The sequence below is a fragment of the Anthonomus grandis genome, chromosome 7 (genome assembly GCF_022605725.1).
Source record: "Anthonomus grandis grandis chromosome 7, icAntGran1.3, whole genome shotgun sequence".
In the NCBI taxonomy this organism is placed as follows: domain Eukaryota; kingdom Metazoa; phylum Arthropoda; class Insecta; order Coleoptera; family Curculionidae; genus Anthonomus; species Anthonomus grandis.
The window spans coordinates 6,328,477-6,346,142 of NC_065552.1; the positions used below are offsets into that span (position 1 = coordinate 6,328,477).

General features: G+C 32.7%; 1 protein-coding gene across 1 annotated transcript; it reads right to left on the reverse strand.

The window, feature by feature from the left end:
* Positions 1–5,411: 5,411 nt before the first annotated feature.
* Positions 5,412–13,876, reverse strand: LOC126738593 (DNA-directed RNA polymerase III subunit RPC3). The gene is made up of 8 exons (XM_050443995.1): positions 13,648–13,876; positions 11,257–11,713; positions 11,087–11,201; positions 10,881–11,032; positions 10,672–10,825; positions 10,500–10,620; positions 5,640–5,879; positions 5,412–5,586 (listed from the first exon to the last, which is right to left on the reverse strand). Exons 1-8 carry the CDS (start codon positions 13,792–13,794, stop codon positions 5,452–5,454), a joined length of 1,521 nt encoding a protein of 506 aa, XP_050299952.1. The 5' UTR covers positions 13,795–13,876; the 3' UTR covers positions 5,412–5,451.
* Positions 13,877–17,666: the final 3,790 nt, after the last annotated feature.

Genomic DNA, 17,666 nt, shown 5'->3' on the forward strand with positions numbered 1-17,666 from the left:
TTGACAGAGTTGTCAAAACCCTCGTTGACAGATGTCAAAAATGGGTCGGTAAGGTAGTTAGTGATGTTATTGGCCGCTATTTTTAAAGATCAAACAATATTTCATAATAAATGGACGACTGACGTGAAGGGTACAGTATATAATTCATTTTACGTCTCTTTCTAGCAGGAGATAGCAAGGAACTACGTGCAGAAGGAAAGTTCTTCTTTTTTACCATTTATTATTTTAGGACTTTGCTATGTAGCAACAGCGCAGGTCTAAATAATTTTTCCTACCAGTTATCAATATGGCGGTGCTATTCTAGTGAGAGAGAAATAGAGTAATGGCTGTTGTAAAGTTAAAATTATAGCGGCCAGCGTATTGCTACGAGGAAGCTTCGTGAAATACTAAATTCACACATTTATTGCGACAGTAGTTATACTATTAAATTGAATTCATTTTTTTTGAACTAATATTAATATGGCTGACGTGAAGTTTGTCGATATTATATTTCTTCCTACCAGGAGATAGAAAGGGAAAATTCTTCTTTTTGCTAAATTATTGTAGTAGTATAGGATTTTGCTATGTATAGTAACATGTAAAATCTAAATAAGTTTTTCCAACAGTTACCAAGCTTACGGACAAATAAACCACTTTAGCGGCTACACCGGTTTAAAGACAATTCAGTTTGGCCAGTGTTTATATGAGAGGATAAGAAAAGAAAGAAGAAAAGTTTACACGGTAGTTTAAAGGGGTTTAAAACCGGCTCATCCAATTATTTAAATCAATTTAAGCTAAACCGGTTTACGATCGCTAAAGCGGTTTAAGAATGTTTATACCACAAATGTATATAGCTCCGTGGGGAGCTACATATATATCTGTGGTTTATACATGCCAATTATCTTAAACCGATTTGCACTAAATCACTTTAAAGCGCTCGTATAAACTTGGTAAGTGATCAATATGACATTCCTATTTTGGTAAAAAAGAGAAACATAGGCCTTCGTGCAGCTAAATATATAGCGACCAGCATATTGCTACGAGGGATGTTCAAGAAATAATGAATGCAAAAGACAGGTACTGCGTGCTATAGAAATATGAAGCGTATACTAAGGAAAAAAGTTAATAATTTATTTTATAGTAGGTCTCGTTTTAGGAGGAAGAGGTCAAGAGCATACGTGAAGGAAAAAAATTCTTCCTTTCGAAATAGTGTAGGAGCAACAGCACTAGAACAAAATAATGTTTACATAGGTATTGTTGCTGTTTTGTTACAACAATAAAAAATTATAGACTGTTGTCAGGCTTACGTGTACTTTACAAAATTAAGTTGCTTAGACTCTCTTCTAAATCTCATAGGAAGTAGCAACCAAGTGGATTTGCTTACGAGTCATTAAAAAAGTTTCACTGTTTTACCTAGAGACAAAAATATCGTGCTTTTTAGTAAAAAAAAAATTATGTGAGAAAGCGAATTTTTACGAGGGCGGTTTAAAATGTGCGAGTTTAGCAAAAGTTCATAATTAATGGAAAATGTTGAAATTTAATGAATATGCATAATAAGATAAATCTGGCTTATCCAGATTAAAGAAATTTACTTAGTCTTTGTCTCATATGAACTTATCTTACGTTTAGACCAAAACGTATCTTTTCCGGTTTGTTGTTTGGCACCTTCAGCCATGTAGCAAGAAAGTGTAGCTATTTAAGCTAATATTTTTACATGTCAGTTTCATTTTAGCTAGAAATAATTGTGGTGTATGTGTGTGCCGGTGTATTGTGTGAAAGAGATAGTGTACGCTTAAGCTGACGTGAAGCTTACATAAATTTAACCTTTTTGTGTCCCATAAACTTATTATACGGCCAAGCTTCTCTTTTATCTGTAAACTTTTTTTACATGGCAGTTTCACCCTATAAATGAAACAAAAGGTGTACATAGAAACAGTGACTAAGCTGACGTAAACTTTATAGTTTTTTTCTTAAGTGTCTCAAATACGTTTCAGGTTTAGAGAAAAAATTCTTTTAAGATCTTGGTATGTATTTTTAAAGCTATGTTGGTAGGAGTGACGTGAAGTAAGTTGTATCACTCATATCACTGTCTATTTTAGCACAACATTACAAGAAATTAGTTTTTACTGGGATTTGCTGTGTATCAACAGTTTTGGTCTAAATAACAAACATTTCCTATCAGTTATTAAGAATTTAGGTGTTGAAGAACCCTTCTTTCTTTTTCTAAATCGTTTAAGATTTTGATACGTATTTTTAAAGATATTTATAAGACTGACGTAAAGTACGCAGTAATTAATCTTACGTTCGTTTTAGCAAAAGATAGTAGTATCTAGTATCGGTCATGAGTTTGGCGTTGCTGTTTTTTAGAGATATAAGCGTTGCAGCCTTTGTGAAGCTAAAATTATAATAAACAACGTATTGCTACGAGGACGCTTCAATTTTGGGACACCCTGTATATATGATATAGTTTTTCCAAGTGGTTTTGGTATGTAACATCAAAATAAATCTGGTCAAGATAATATTTCATGCACGTCAGTTAGCTAAAGATGGAAATATATCTATGGTAATGTCATATTTACATGAGACAGACGAGGGAATTTACATGATGTTACGAGGGCGTTTTAAAAAGTACTGGTTTGTAAAATATAATTATTTTAGATAAATATTTAGTTATCAATAAAAAATCATCACAAAATAAATTATAAATATTCCCATATTTTAAAAGTTTTGCATGTAAACTCAGAACATTGAAAGCGTTTCAATGTTCTAAGCATACAAATTTATTTATTAGGGCGGGTTATCTTGCTGACGTGAAGCGCATAAAATATAAAATAACGTTAATTTTATCCTTTTGTCTCAGATAACCCTACGTGTAGAAGTGAAACTTCTGCTCAGCTATATAGCAAAAAAAAAAAACGGTTCTATATAAAACGGTTATAGAAGATGTTTTCCCAGGTCAGTTTTACCCTTCACACGATAGAGCAAACCATATACAGTGCCGTTGTAAAATCAAATTAATGTGAGGCAGCGAATTTTTGCGCGGGCATTTTAACCAACTAGTTTTACAAAAAAAAGATCGCAACAACTATTGATGGGTCAGTATGACCCACTGTATTATTTATTCAAAAAAAGGTAACGAAACTTACAACGTATTTTCTAACATAAAAACAAAAAAAACTTACTTAGTGCAGTTAGAACAAACTTTTACTGCACATTGTTGACAAATAGGCTTTTTACAATTATTGCAAACAGTATTTGTTTTTCGGTCCTTTGACCATGGGCATATGGCACATCTTTTTTGCTTGGACGTTGTTCTATCAGTGAGTGGCACAGGAGGTTCTGGAATCTCAGTGTGAAATATATTGGAGCCCATTTCTCGAACCTTTGTATTTCCTAGTCTTTTTATGACGAACGGCTTGCATAGCGATACTCCTAGCCGCTTTAGAAAATCATTGCGCGTAATTTTTTATTCATTAGATGCACAGTTATATAAAACATAACTACTAATTCCAGCAATATTCAATATTGCATGAAATAATGCCATTGGCCAACGTCTTGTTCTGCGCGAAGTAGAATAATTTGCGCATTTTTCGTTAAGAGCATCAACCCCTGCTTTAGTCCCATTGTAGTACTCGATTATATCTGGTTTCAATGAAATCTCATTTATCTTATTATCGTTGTGCATACTTGATACTAATATAACTGCTTTATTAGTTTTTGGAACAAATGATATCATGGTAATCGCCGGAGAAAAACCAAAAAGTGAACTTTTAGGTTGTCGCTTTCGGCTGGGTTAAAATTCTGGTGGTATTTGACGTTTATTTTTTTTTAGAGTGCCTACATAAGTAAGCTTATTATTCAGCAGCTCATTTACTATCTCAATTAAAGAGTACCAGTTGTCAGCAATTATATTGCGGTTGGTACCATTATGTGCTTTGTCAAGCACAACCTCCGAAGGATTCGAAAAACGTTTTTCTTTAGGGGCCCGATCTCCAATTTGGGCACCTGTATATACTTCGGCGTTCAACATATAGTGGGTCTTTGAATCCGCCAGAATTTGTACTTTCAAGCCATACTTAGCTGGTTTACTAGGGATGTACATACGGAATCCGCATCTACCCCTAAAGGGTACCAACATCTCATCCAGGGTAACATTATCACCAGGGTTATACATTTCCCGTGCGTTATCCACAAATGTATTAAAAACTTCTGAAATCGGCGCCAGTTTGTCCAATTTGATCCTTTCCTTCCTGGTTTGTAAATCATCAAAGCGTAAACAACAAAGCAAAAAAGAAAATCTTGCAAGGCTCATTGTAGCTCTAAAAATGTCTCTTCCTGTTCCATCAGTACACCACATTGACCTTAGATCCTCATGACCAGACTTGAATAAGCCTTGAAGATATAACAAACCAAAAAATGCTTTTAGCTCATCTTCACTTGTTTTGGCAATAAATGTTGGCTAAAATTTTCTTCTGGCAGCCCTACGTCTTTTGAAACTTTTATATTTGGCCTGACATAGTCCAATTTTTATATTGATAAATTTACAAACTATCTTTAGGATCTTATCATTTATAAGTAAGTTCCATGCTGACTCAGGTGACTTGGGTGGATTGGACAATGCAAAGCCCTTCAAACCTGGTTTAGTGTAAATAATGTTATGAGCTGCTGCTCTTCCACGTGTTGCTGCTCCTTTTGACCATCTTATTCCATCCTTTCCAACCCAAGACGTAAAATTAATTAGAGGTTGATCTTCCTCAGAATCATCATTGCCAGAAACCTCACTCAGAGAATCATGTTCACTAAATAGCTCGCAGTCCTCTTCAGAATCATCGCTTTTATCTCCATCCTCCAAATTTTTCTAAGAGCGTCCTGTTCATTCTCAGCAATTTCCAAGGGCACATTGGCGCCATTTTCATCATCCGTGAACTCATTAGTTTCATCTACGTTTTCGAGGTCCTGCCAAAAATCGTCATTTTCTATGATGTCTAAAAGCTCCGCATCCGTGTATAATTTGGAATCCATTTTTATGGATAACTAGATACAAAAATTACAATAAACACTTGTTCGAAACAATTTTTATGCAAAAAAACTTACCAAAATAATTATTTTATAAAGTGCTAAATTGAAAATATTTATAACGCAACAACTACCGCTGGGTCACTTTGACCCATTTTCGTAAATTCGGCCACAACGAAGCTGCATTCCTACGTAGTTAATGTGCTACTAAAACATTAGTAGCACATTAACTAGAGTAATTAAAAGTATTTAATATTCATTTCTCTATGTGCTAAAAGTAAACACGCGCGCTAGACAAAGTCGTGAAGCCTTGCCCCCAAGTTACAAAATTGGAGGGGGAAATTTCAGTTTAAAGGCGTCTCTGGGTCAATTTGACCCCGTCAATAGTGGTTAGGGGTTAAATAATAATAATAACATAAATAGCAAGTCTCTGTCTTTATTTGTTCTTAAATCTAATTAATAATAAAGTAAAAACGTTTTTAACAAAAAAATCGTGTCGTCAATTTCCAGCTCGATCGTACTCAATTTCTTCATAATTTTATCGATATTACTCAATATTTCCTTTTCAGGAGGAGTAATCATCTCTTCAATCTGTAAAATAAATAATTATATAATTTAAAAGAAAAGCACACAATTAAACATACATCATTGATTTGCTCTTCAGTGGCTCCTTGCGCCCTCATCCCCAACAAAATGGTTTCCACCCTTTGTTTTTTATCAATGATCCTCTTGTTTAATTCCTTCTCGTGATTCCGCCTTGAAATGTGATTAAACAGGGTCTTATAGCACATTTCTAGGAGCATTCTAACCACGTTTTCTAGCTGAATGTGGAACAAAGTGAAATTCTTAGTTGGGCCGTTATTTGCCGAGGTTTTCCTCAGTTCCTAAACAGAATTTGGATGCTGTTAATAAAAAAAAAACAAGAAGTCACTTAATGTGACATGTTGGTGAATAGGAGTGAATAAGTGAGTATAACAGAGTATAAACTACTAGATAATGAGATTATATTACAAATCGAAGCCAAAAAAATGTGCAGAATGCCGATGATAGAAAAATGAAAATAATAAAAAAAACTGAAGCTGTTAACAACAAGTTTTTTATGGTACTTAAAGTGGATGCCAATAATTATAGTGTTTTTATAAAAAGGGAGAGAATCAATATAGGTTAGAACCATTGTGCAATATGTAATGATTATGGCATAACATTATTTTCTAACGATATATCTGGGCCTTAGTTCTAAAAGGGACAAAGTCATTTTTTTTAGATTTGGGCTTAAGTGCATTTTTGAAATCGGCACAGACCAGATTATTATGTGTAATAAGGGCCAAAGTTTATCTTTCACAGGAAATAAATTACAAATCCGCTAAAGGCCAATGTCAACATTTCAATTTTATACTCTTTTTTCAATAAAAGGGCCAATGTGTACATAGGCCCCAGGAATCTAATATCGACATTGGCCTTTTTAGAAATAAATGGTTTTGATCTGTTGCGACAATGGCCCTGAATTAAACATTTGTTTTTCTTACTGCTTCTCAGTTTGTTTTGACTGTTGGCGGGAAATAAGTGTCGATTTGTTATTTTATGCATTAGAAAGGAGAAATACTAGTTTTTTAGTTTAATTTTACTCTTATTTATAATGTTATCCCGTGGCCAAAAGTTGGTAAATTTGTGTTCAAGTTCTAAAACTGGTTACAATGATTCAGGTAAAGACTTAAATAATATATCATAATTTTGATTCCAAAATTGCCTAGGGCACATAATAAAATTTAATATCAATAAGTGAGTTGTTATAATGTTTTTAAAATAGAAATTGTATTAATAGTAACTAAAATAAGTAATTGAAATAGTTTTTATATTCACGTATACAAGTTGAAAGCTAATGAGACTATTTTTATAGCTAATAATTTTGTCGTATAAAAATTAGTCATACGTTTTTTTTGTTATTAAGTTTACTGAGTGACTCGAAATCAGCATTAGCTGCTAGTTTTTGAGGAAGCAAAATCCTTGCAAACAGAATCTAATGTAACTGATAAAACCGCTGTTGAGTCAGGATCGTCGAATTTGTCAGGCGAAGTCTTTACTGGATTATCCGAATTACCAAAAGCTGTGAAAGTATTATCAAATAAGGAGATTCAAACTAGTAATTAAGACGACCATATCAATAAGGATTATGCTATTTTGCAAAATGCATGTCACTCTTTTGAGGCGCCCTTATGTTCACGTATAGACGGGAATTTAAATGAAACCAACTATTTATCACGTAAGTTGTTATTGCTTATTATTTTTAAGAGATGATTTTTTACTTTTTCTTACTAGAAGAAGAAGTAATACAGCTGGAAATAGACCAGCCAAATATCGACGACACTGATAAATCCAACACAACAACGCAATCAATCTGGGGATTTCGAGGCATATTCAGGTGATGTATATGATCCTGTAAATGATGATACCAGTAGCGGTTCTGATTCAGATATAAACCAAAACATATCTAAAGAACTTGGTACTCCAGTTCATATATCAGCAGACACTGTTGTTACAAATAACATAAATTTTACGAAGAAGAAAGGAAGGAAAAAAGTCATAGAGGGCCAAGAAAGTAGAAAAAGGAAAACGGATCGGAACAGTTGGGATAAAAATAAAAGAAAAATGGCAAAAACTCAGAGTAAAGCGTATTTGATAAAAGCAGGGAAAAGAGTTTCTGAAAAAAAAAATTAAAGATCCCTGTACCTGTAAGAAAAAGTGTTCAGAGAAGTTTTCTAACGACGCAAGAACGGAGTTATTTCAGGGATTTTATATGTTATCACAAGAAGCACAAAACCAATTTATTGCTAACCATATTCAAGAGTTTCCAAAAAGATCAGAGACGTGTAGAGAAAATAACAAAGAAAGCAGAAGAAATTACAGTAGATACTATTTTTTCGACCTTAATTCTGAAAGGATCGAAGTTTGCCAAAAAATGTTTTTATCTACACTTGATCTCACTTTAAAAAAAGTGCGCATTATTGTAGAAAAAAAGCGAAGCTTTAATGGTATTTGTCCTGATGACGCCAGAGGAAAACATTTAAACCATCCCAAGGTAAGCCAATAAGAAAAATATTTAATCCGTAGCCATATAAAAATGTTTCCTGCATTCGAGAGTCACTATTCAAGAGAACAAACAACGAAAAAATATTTGTCCCCAGATCTGTCGATATCCAAAATGTACAAACTGTATGTTGAGTATTGCCAAGAAAACAATAGAGTGCCAAAAAAAGAATCCCTGTATAGAAAAATTTTTAATGAAGAGTTCAACTTTTCGTTTAAAAAACCTTACAATGACACCTGTGCAACAAGTTTTTGCTTCGGCTTAAATCAGTTACTAATGTGGAAGAAAAAAAAGCGACAAGCTTAAGTGCAAAACAAATGCTAATTTATTAGTTATGAGCTTTGACTTGCAAGAGTGTTTGCCAACTCCTAACTTACAAAGCAGTGTGTCTTTTTATAAAAGAAAACTTTGGACATTCAATCTCACAGTTTTTGAATCACATAAAAATATAAATTCGGCAAAATGTTATTTATGGAATAAACAATAGAAACAATAGTTCTTGTCTGTATACTTACCTTCATAACATTCCCTTTGATGTGAATGAAATAATTATGTACAGTGATTGTTGTCCTGGACAAAACAAAAACATTTTAATTTCTGCTATGCTGCTAACGATTATTGAAGAATATTTTAAACGAGAAGGAAGGCATGTCAGCATATATCACAAATTTCTTATTCCGGAACATACTCATATGGAAGCCGACCAAATTCATGCAGCCATTGAAAAGGCTAGAAAAAATACCACAGTAAAAATAGAAATTCCTAGAGACTGGGCCAATTTAATTCGTTTAGTGCTTAGGAAACTCCCAATTTTTGTGCATGAGATGGCTCAGGAAGAATTCTTGAATTTTAAGTCACTCCTTTCGGGAAAGTTTCAGCACAAAAAAGTTAATACTTTGGGAAACCCTGTTGTTTGGGCTAAAATAAGAGTCATTCACTATTCTACCGAAAATCCTGGTCTGCTGAAATACAAAACCACTTTTGCTGAAGACGAGCCATATCAAACGTTAAATTTATTAAGAAATCAACCCGCAATTCCGAAAATGCAATAAAACTTTTCCCTATTAATAAAAAACCGTTTCCATTCCAAAAAATAAAGTACAACATTTGAGGGACTTATTACTATTTATTGATAAAAACAGTCAGCCATACTATTCTGCAGTTTCTTAATGGACTAACTTCTTCTGAGACTGCAATTGATAATCTTGGTGAAAGTGAAGATGATGAAGATTCGCTTTAGGTGCCTATATTTTTATCAAAATGTATGTGCAACGACTTTTACGAAGTTTTTTCTTGTGTTTTTAGTTTCATTTTGATTTTTTTAAGTTGGGCCAAAGTGTTATTAGTTTATTTTATTATTTATTAAAAAAAGGCCAATGTCAATTTTTTTTGAAAAATAAATATATTTTAAACATTTTTAATTTTTTTTTTTTTAAAACCTATATCCTTTATACCCAAATCAAGCTTAAGAAAAATATAGAAACCTATCTATGTTGTAAAAACCAAACCTAATGCGACCTTATTACCTTTAAAGTCAATTTGTCAAAAATTGCGATTTATGACTTTGGCCCTTTTGGAACCAAGCCCCAGATATATACAAATGGATTTTATCAAATAGTAAAAAAACCTATAAGAATAGTCTACAAACGCCAAACATTAATTGATTATATCGTAACTAATAATAAGAATCTTGAATACAAAGTCTACCTTACATGTCAAAAATAAGTGGTATTCAATTCTGTCAATTACAATACCTCAAGAAAAAACACAAAATAATAAAATGGTAAGCTTCCAGAGGTCCCTCAAAATTATGATTCAAGTAAATCACAAAAAATATTGCTTAATATTGTTTGGAACAATGATATTTCTGATATAAACATTTAGGCGATACTTTTATTGGTGACCCAGGGTTAAGATACTTCAAAAGCAAAAATAATTAAAAGAAAATAATTAGACCTGAGATAAGAGAAATGATGCAGGAAAGGGTTTTATTATATAAAAGGGCTGAATGGATTTAAGTGATAAGAATCCAAAATAAATAGAAATATCATTGTCAAAAAAAAATAATAAAATAGAAAAAGAGAAATTCTATAATGAAACAATAGTTTTAAATAAAAACAACCCAAAAGAACTGTGGAATAACCTTAAAACGGCCTTACCGGGGAAAAATCAAATATTGCCAGATGAAATCAAGTTCGACACAGAAATAATCACACAATAGGAAGACATAGCTAAGAGATTTAATAAATATGTTATATACAGTATTGATAGTATAATATTTGATGATTTTAATAATTTTTATGTGTATTTTTTATTGATGTAAAATAAAAACATTTCATTTCATAATACTTAGAGAAGTTTAAGTTGCGTAATTTCTTTAAAATATATTTAACAATTATATTGTAAAGAAAGTATTCACCTGTATGTGCAGAAAATTCTCTTCATATAACTGATACGACAGTTTTTTAGCATCTTTGGCGGGAATCATGGCCAGCTGTTGTATCTGGTCTGGTTCAATGTAAGGTTTTAATTTAACCAACCTAAAAAAAAAAATATAAGTATCCAAAATTACATTTAGAAGTGAAGATTACCTAAATATCCTGGCGGCCTTAGAGTCATACTTTTCAAGCACCACCTGCTCAACCAACTCCCATACAAACTGAGTAAAAGCCTCTTTTAAATATATTTGATAGGACCCCCCACTGGCTTCACCTGCTTTCCTAAGCAGTTTGCTATTATCTTGCTCTAAAACAATATGACTTCTCTATTATTATTATCCCATCCACTCAGGTAATATTACCAATAATGTTGATGTACTGGTCAAAAAACGGTAAAGTATGACTGTTGTTACTTTGTTGCCTCTTCAAAATATCCTTAATCTCTATGGCCGGTATGGGATTTGATACATCTGCCCACGGTTCTGTCCTTATATACATTTGCCTTAAAAATAACCTAAAACCCAATCACTGAAAATAAGCTGAAAATGAAAAATACTTAAAAAATTACTTAATAATTTCTCCAGAACATTCATCAAATTTCCTAGTAAAAGCAGTGACCATAATCCTGTCCCTCATATCTTGGTGAAACCGATCAAAATTCACTGCCCAATAAATGTTTTTATCTAAAAGATGCCCATTACAAGTTCTCCTCAAACATTAAAAACGAAATAAACTTACAACTTAATGCAACGCTACTATCTGCTTGGTGGGCCACCAGATTTTTTATTTCAATATTTGGTATTACATGCATCTCTTTCTCGTCCACGTGCAGGTCAGGCACAGGTTTCTCATCCGTGGAATATGGTATTCTTTGTAAATATTTTGCGGTAATCAAAAAAATCAATTTGTCCTTAATGTGTACCAGTGTGGGCGGCCGGTCGCTATTCTTCGACATTCTTTCGTGAACTTTTAATATTAATTCCGGGGCTGACCAGTAACCTCTTTGTAGAATTTCTTCTACGATCATCTCGGCCTCATCTCCGTATTGAGTTTTAATGAGGTTTAGGTACTTTGGGTATCTGAGCATGTAAAGTACCTTTTCTGAATCCAAACTGTAATTTGCTAGATTTTCATTTTTGTTCGCTTTGAATGTTACTAATCTATGTTTTATTAGTATGCATAGGGCTTCTTTTACCTAAAAATGACAAAATATTTTTTTTAAGTGAATTACTGCCATATGCATATAGTGGTAAGATTTACATCATTTTTGGTTTTGTTTCTACACTAATCTTATTTATTTATTTAGTTATTTATTTACGGAAACCATTTACAAAAGTGTTACATAGCATACCCATACAGACATATATATTCAGATACAAAACTATCTATAAATCAATGAAAGGTTTAGATGAGTTAATTATTCAAAGCCCCTATGAAATAATATTCTTTAACTGCCCCTTAAAAGATGTAATCCTAGAGTCAAAAAAGCTTATCTGTCCTGACAGACCATTAGCACTTTGAGCCATTTGTGTAATTGGCTCATTAATACCATAATTGGTATGGTGGAATGGGACTGAAAATATTTCTGATTGTCTATTCAATCTGGAAGGTACCCTCAGTTTAAAAAGAGACAATAACTCGGGACAATCTATAGTAGCATTTAAAACCTTATGCATAAAACATAAGTCAAGTAATGTTCTTCCTGACTCTAATGTGGGTAAGTTCAGGTTATCCCTGACCCACTGATAGTAATACTCCTGTCTCATGTAACCACATCTAAAAGCAGCCACCCTTAAAAATTTATTTTGAGTTTTTTCAATCTGCTCAATGTAGCAGTTATATGACGGGGACCACACAATTGAGCCATACTCCAAGATGGGCCTAACAAGAGAGCAATAAAGTAATCTAAAAGTAAACAAAGACAAATCAGTTGTAGACTGTTGGATAAAACCCAGCATTTTCATTGCCCTACCAGTCACCTGATTGATGTGACTTTTAAAAGACAACCTGGAATCAATAAATATTCCTAAGTCAGAAACCTCTGTTTTGACACCAATTGCTACATTATTTATTTTATAAAGAAAAGCAATAGGGTTTCTTTGCTTAGAAAAAGTAATCTTATGGCACTTATTAAGGGACATTCTATTGAAGTGGCACCAATCAAAGAACAAATTAAGATCTTTTTGCAGGAGCACAGCATCGGAAAAGGATGTGATAGGCCTAAATAGTTTCACATCATCAGCAAACATTAGCACACAACAATTTTTAAGGTTTCAAACTAAATCAATCAAAAAGAGGCAAAACAAAACAGGGCCTGAGTGAGAGCCCTGTGGCACCCCAGATGGCACCAAAATTTCTTCTTCTTTTGAATCTTTTGGAAATCATGTTTTTCTGGCATAGTGTATAACACAGAATTAAAAATCATTTAGTTAACATTCTTTATACCCCCTATGTTTTTTAAATATTGTGACAAAATTCAGGAGCATGTTCCTTGGACAAAATCACATAAAAAAGTTCCTATGAACATAATATGTCCTAAATGTCTTAGATTTTACACTACAGGGTGGTAAAGTTGAAAGAAAAAAACTTTTTTTTCTATAAATTTGATACCTACCCCTGTAGATATTTTTCTGAACATTGGTACATACTTTCTAAGCCTGTTTAATTAAGTTTTTTTATACATAATATAGATTTTTATATTTGTCATTGGCCTTCGTGGGGGTTTTGAACTGAACATCTTTTTAAAATATAAGGATACGCCACTGGTTTTCCTTGTTAAAAATTCAGTTTTGAATCTATCCAAAAATTTTACCTGAGTCATCCTGGATATGGTTGCTAGGAACATTGATGAAGATTAGGAACAAGACAGGTCAAGAATCGACCCCTGTAGAATCTCAACTTCCACCAATGTATCTGCCGATACAGTTTCTGGAGAGTTTATTGTTTATCAAGAAGAATGAGAGTGGGGTGAAAGGATATGACTAAAGGTGTAAAGGCATTTTTAGTGTATCTTGCTCTATATTATACATTTATTTGATGTTTGTACATATCTATCTTCTGATAGGATTAAACAATTTGATTTGAAATGTATCTGTAGAAGGAGATAATATCTAGGATATAAGAACTCACCTTCGATAAGGGCAGATCGGTGCCCTTCCTTACATACAAAATAGGGCTGCTTTGTCTCTTAAACAGAAAAGCCCCAACGCTTGACACCACAGGGCCAAAACGTTCGGTTAATATCAAGGATATTACTTTGCCCAATATCACAGACATTGTGGATTTTTCTAAGTGGGCAATAAAAAAGGTAAAGACTATAAAACTGTATAAATATTTTTGTTTACATGCGATGGAAATTAGAGGTTGTAATTTCTTAACCTTACTTTTTAATTGACATTGACAGTTACTTTTCCGAATTGAAATAAAATATTGAAATAGAGTGTATTCCTAACTCTATTTCAATATTTTAAATCATAAGCTTATTTTTATTAATTGAATTATTTATAATAATATAACAATACAACATAATGTTTTTTCAATAAATATTTTATAGCTAATGGAAGAAATTATGGTCTTTATTCATGTATAACTGGTTGCCTACCGTTATTACTGTGTTTATTTATTTAAATAATACTGCACGTAATAATTAACAAAACCTCTTCTATTCTTTCTAAGAACCGAGCGCCAACCAAATAAAAAACTTTATAAGGCTATCATAAATATTATTAATAATTAATAATGTAAAAAACGCTCATCCTGCCTAAATAGCAATAACATCACGTAAGCGCCTATGCTGACAAACATTTAAATAAATAGACGCGCAAATAACGCCCTTTTGTCTAGAATTTTAAATACCCCATCGTGATTCCGCGAAGAAACAGTAATAACAGATTATGACCACGTCCTTGCGGATAGCGGATAAATGTCCTTAAACGCGTGATAGAATTCATATATATATATATTTTTTATTAACAATACCTACAAGTCGCCCGAACAGGATATAAGTTGTAAATATAGAAAACACGAATCGAATTGCAGCTAGGAATGTTGATGGATTTATCAAGAAATCGTACTATTAATTAAGGTGTTGAATAACAAATGAGTAGGTGTGGGATCAATAAATAAAATCAGATTTTAATTTAGGTATAATAACCTGTTAATAATATTAATGCTTTCTTTTAATTTTTATAATATCAGTCAAGAGATGGCGCTTAAAGCTTTGTGTGATTTTTATTCTATTTCTGGCATTTGTGAACCGTCAAAGTGTCAATGTCACATAAGTCAAGTTTTAGGCACAGAACACAAATATAGGTCTAATTTTATGGATGGTGTGGCCTCCATGAAAATGATCCCAACAGCAACATGAGTTGACAAATTAAAAAAATATATATATTAACAATATTGTTTTATAAATAAATAGCACAATATTAGCCTATTATTAAAAACTAAAAATTCTATAGGTACATACAAATTCAATATTAATGGCATTACTTGTATTGCCTCCCCAAGGGAGAGTTTTGTTTTGCTTAGGGATGGACAAAAATAACCAGTTTTTGGAATAACCGGTTTTTTCATATCGAATAACCGATTATTAACCGGTTATTCTTGTCCTTAGGTTAATCCTCATAACCGACTAATTGAAGCAATAACCGGAAACCCAAAATTCAAAAAATTTAATTTCAGTTCTCCACTTAATGCTGCAAATGCCATTAGTCACATTAAATTACAGGTTGACAAAAATATTAAACTACGAGGTGTAAAACCATCAAATGAAAAAAATGAAAATTTAGGTGCGAAAGAGCAAGGAATAACAAAAAGTATTTGGCAAGTGCATGATGCTGAAAAAAAGTAAGGTTTTCTATGGATGAGGATTATATAAGTGGAGGTTTGCTAACAGAGTTTAAACTATATGAGTCGAGACTCAGCCATTAATATCAGGAAATAGTGATTCAATCCGCTATTGGATAGAAAACAAAGGGGCGTTTCCTAAAACCAGCAGGATTGCACTGAGATTTCTGACTGTTTTAGGGGCATCAGTCCCATCTGAAAGGGTGGTTTCATTATTAAATAATATTTGCACAGACTATAGGAGCAGATTGACACCCGAACACTTCAACCAATTAGTATTTTTAGGTTCTCTAGAAGATTGGAAAATTTAAGTATTAATAAAAATGATCCCAAAATTTTAATTTGTTTTTTTATTGACATCGAGATTTTATGTGAGGTGTTATTTTTGTGTTTTATTATGTGTAACCAAATATCAGCTATAATACAAACACCACAATTGTTACAAGTTATAATTAATTTACCGTACCTACAAGTCGTGATGAATTCAGTAACACATCAGAAACAACTACAATTGTAATTTTTTACAATTGTAGGACTACGCGTACATATGTATAACAGACTTGTTAAAACGAGTTTAAGCTGTTTAGGATTAAAAGTTATGGGTTGTTTGTTAGTCTGTTCGTTCGTATAAGCGATACGGTGAGAAGGCTGATTTCGGTTAGTAAAAATGTCGTCTAAACAATTTATTTTCGAAAGAAAAATGCAGTTTTTGACAAAAATTAAAGAAAACAAGGAAATTCTATTTGGTGCTTTCTCAGATAGACTTAAAAAGCAAGACTAAGTCGAGAAATGGAAGGAAATAGCTCAAGTAGCCCAAAGTATATGCTTAGTTTCAGTAGAGAAGGATTGGACCTACGTAAGAGATACTGTCTGGCAGAATTTGAAGAAATCTGCAAAGGTGAGTCTTTCGTTATTGAGCAATCAACATAAATTATTTACAAATAATTTTGACATTAGGTACTAAACCCATTATAGATAAAATATACACAATGACATAATATAGTATTTCGCATTTTAGCTTAAAATAGACAACGCGAAAAAAACAGGGACTGGTGGGAAAAGCATGTTAAAGGTAATACCATCTACTTCAAGGAAAGCCAGTAATTCATTCGTTATTATCAACTCGTATAGACTAGTATATGGGTTTTATGTGTCTTTTGAAATAAAAAGTACAGCAAAATGCAAAATTTTATAACAAATCCATTTCCAATCTATTCATCTATCCATTTCTAATTTCCACTTTTCAATTGTAGGAAAGAGAAAAGTTGTCGAAAGCACGGGTGAAAGTGACGATAAAAATGAAAAGCTGAAACTACAAATTGAACATATAAAATTACAAAACTATAAAACCAAGCTGGAAATATTAAAATTAGAAAAGGACCTCGGGTTACCGTTTTCTGAATTTACCTCGCAGTTCCAAAATAACTTCCATTCAGAAAACGGCAAGACCTATTTATCTTTATAATAATTTATCTAGTACCTATAGTTTAGATAGTTTAAATCCTTCGTTAATAAAAGTTGTTAATAAATGAAAATATTTTCGTCTTTATTTTGTAGATATGTATATTTTTGAACTTTAGTATAGAAATGAAACACGTTTTTAATAAATTTTAGAGCACCCTATATACATATTTTACTACTAGAGTCTGTTGTTTCTGTTAAAATAATTAATCAGTTCGCTTAATGTAGCTTGCGCTCCAACAGGGGGATTGTCATCGAGATGTTCATAATTTTCTTCATTGTCTGATAACTCTTCACCATCGTCTACCATAAAATTATCCGTGTCCCCATCACCTTTTGAAATGTTGCATAAAGTGGCACAGCATTTAAAAACATTTGCAGCAAAAACAGGGCTCACGCGTAGGTAGTTCAAACAAGGAGATTTTTCTTTTAAAATCCTAAACGCATTTTCTATTACTCTTCTTGTTTGTTTGTGAGCTCTGTTGAAATTTTAGCGCGCTAAAACAATGGTTGATTCCACCAACATATGAAAATCCACTAAATCAAGCCCAACAGGATAAGCTGAGTCTCCCAGAATTACCGAATTAGGATGGGGAGACCCATCCTAATTCATGAGAAGATAAATAAAATAAATTACTGTTACGAAGTACTCTTACGTCATGAACGCTACCGGGCCAGTTAGCACTAACATAATAAAAATTTAGGTCAGGACCACAAATAGCCATGCAATTAATTGAATGTTTACCATGGCGATCTACAAAGGCTGACTCGTCTATAGTCGGGGCATCTATATTTATCAGTGTTCCATCGACAGCACCACATACTTCGGGAAAACCGGC

Bases quoted from the DNA above. Each gene is read 5' to 3' on its own strand.
- LOC126738593 (XM_050443995.1), bottom strand. From the start codon at position 13,794: ATGTCTGTGATATTGGGCAAAGTAATATCCTTGATATTAACCGAACGT. The intron at 11,714-13,647 runs GTGAGTTCTTAT...TGTCATTTTTAG, and splicing joins CCGATCTGCCCTTATCGAAG to GTAAAAGAAGCCCTATGCAT. The intron at 11,202-11,256 runs GTAAGTTTATTT...GGCATCTTTTAG, and splicing joins TAGTAGCGTTGCATTAAGTT to ATAAAAACATTTATTGGGCA.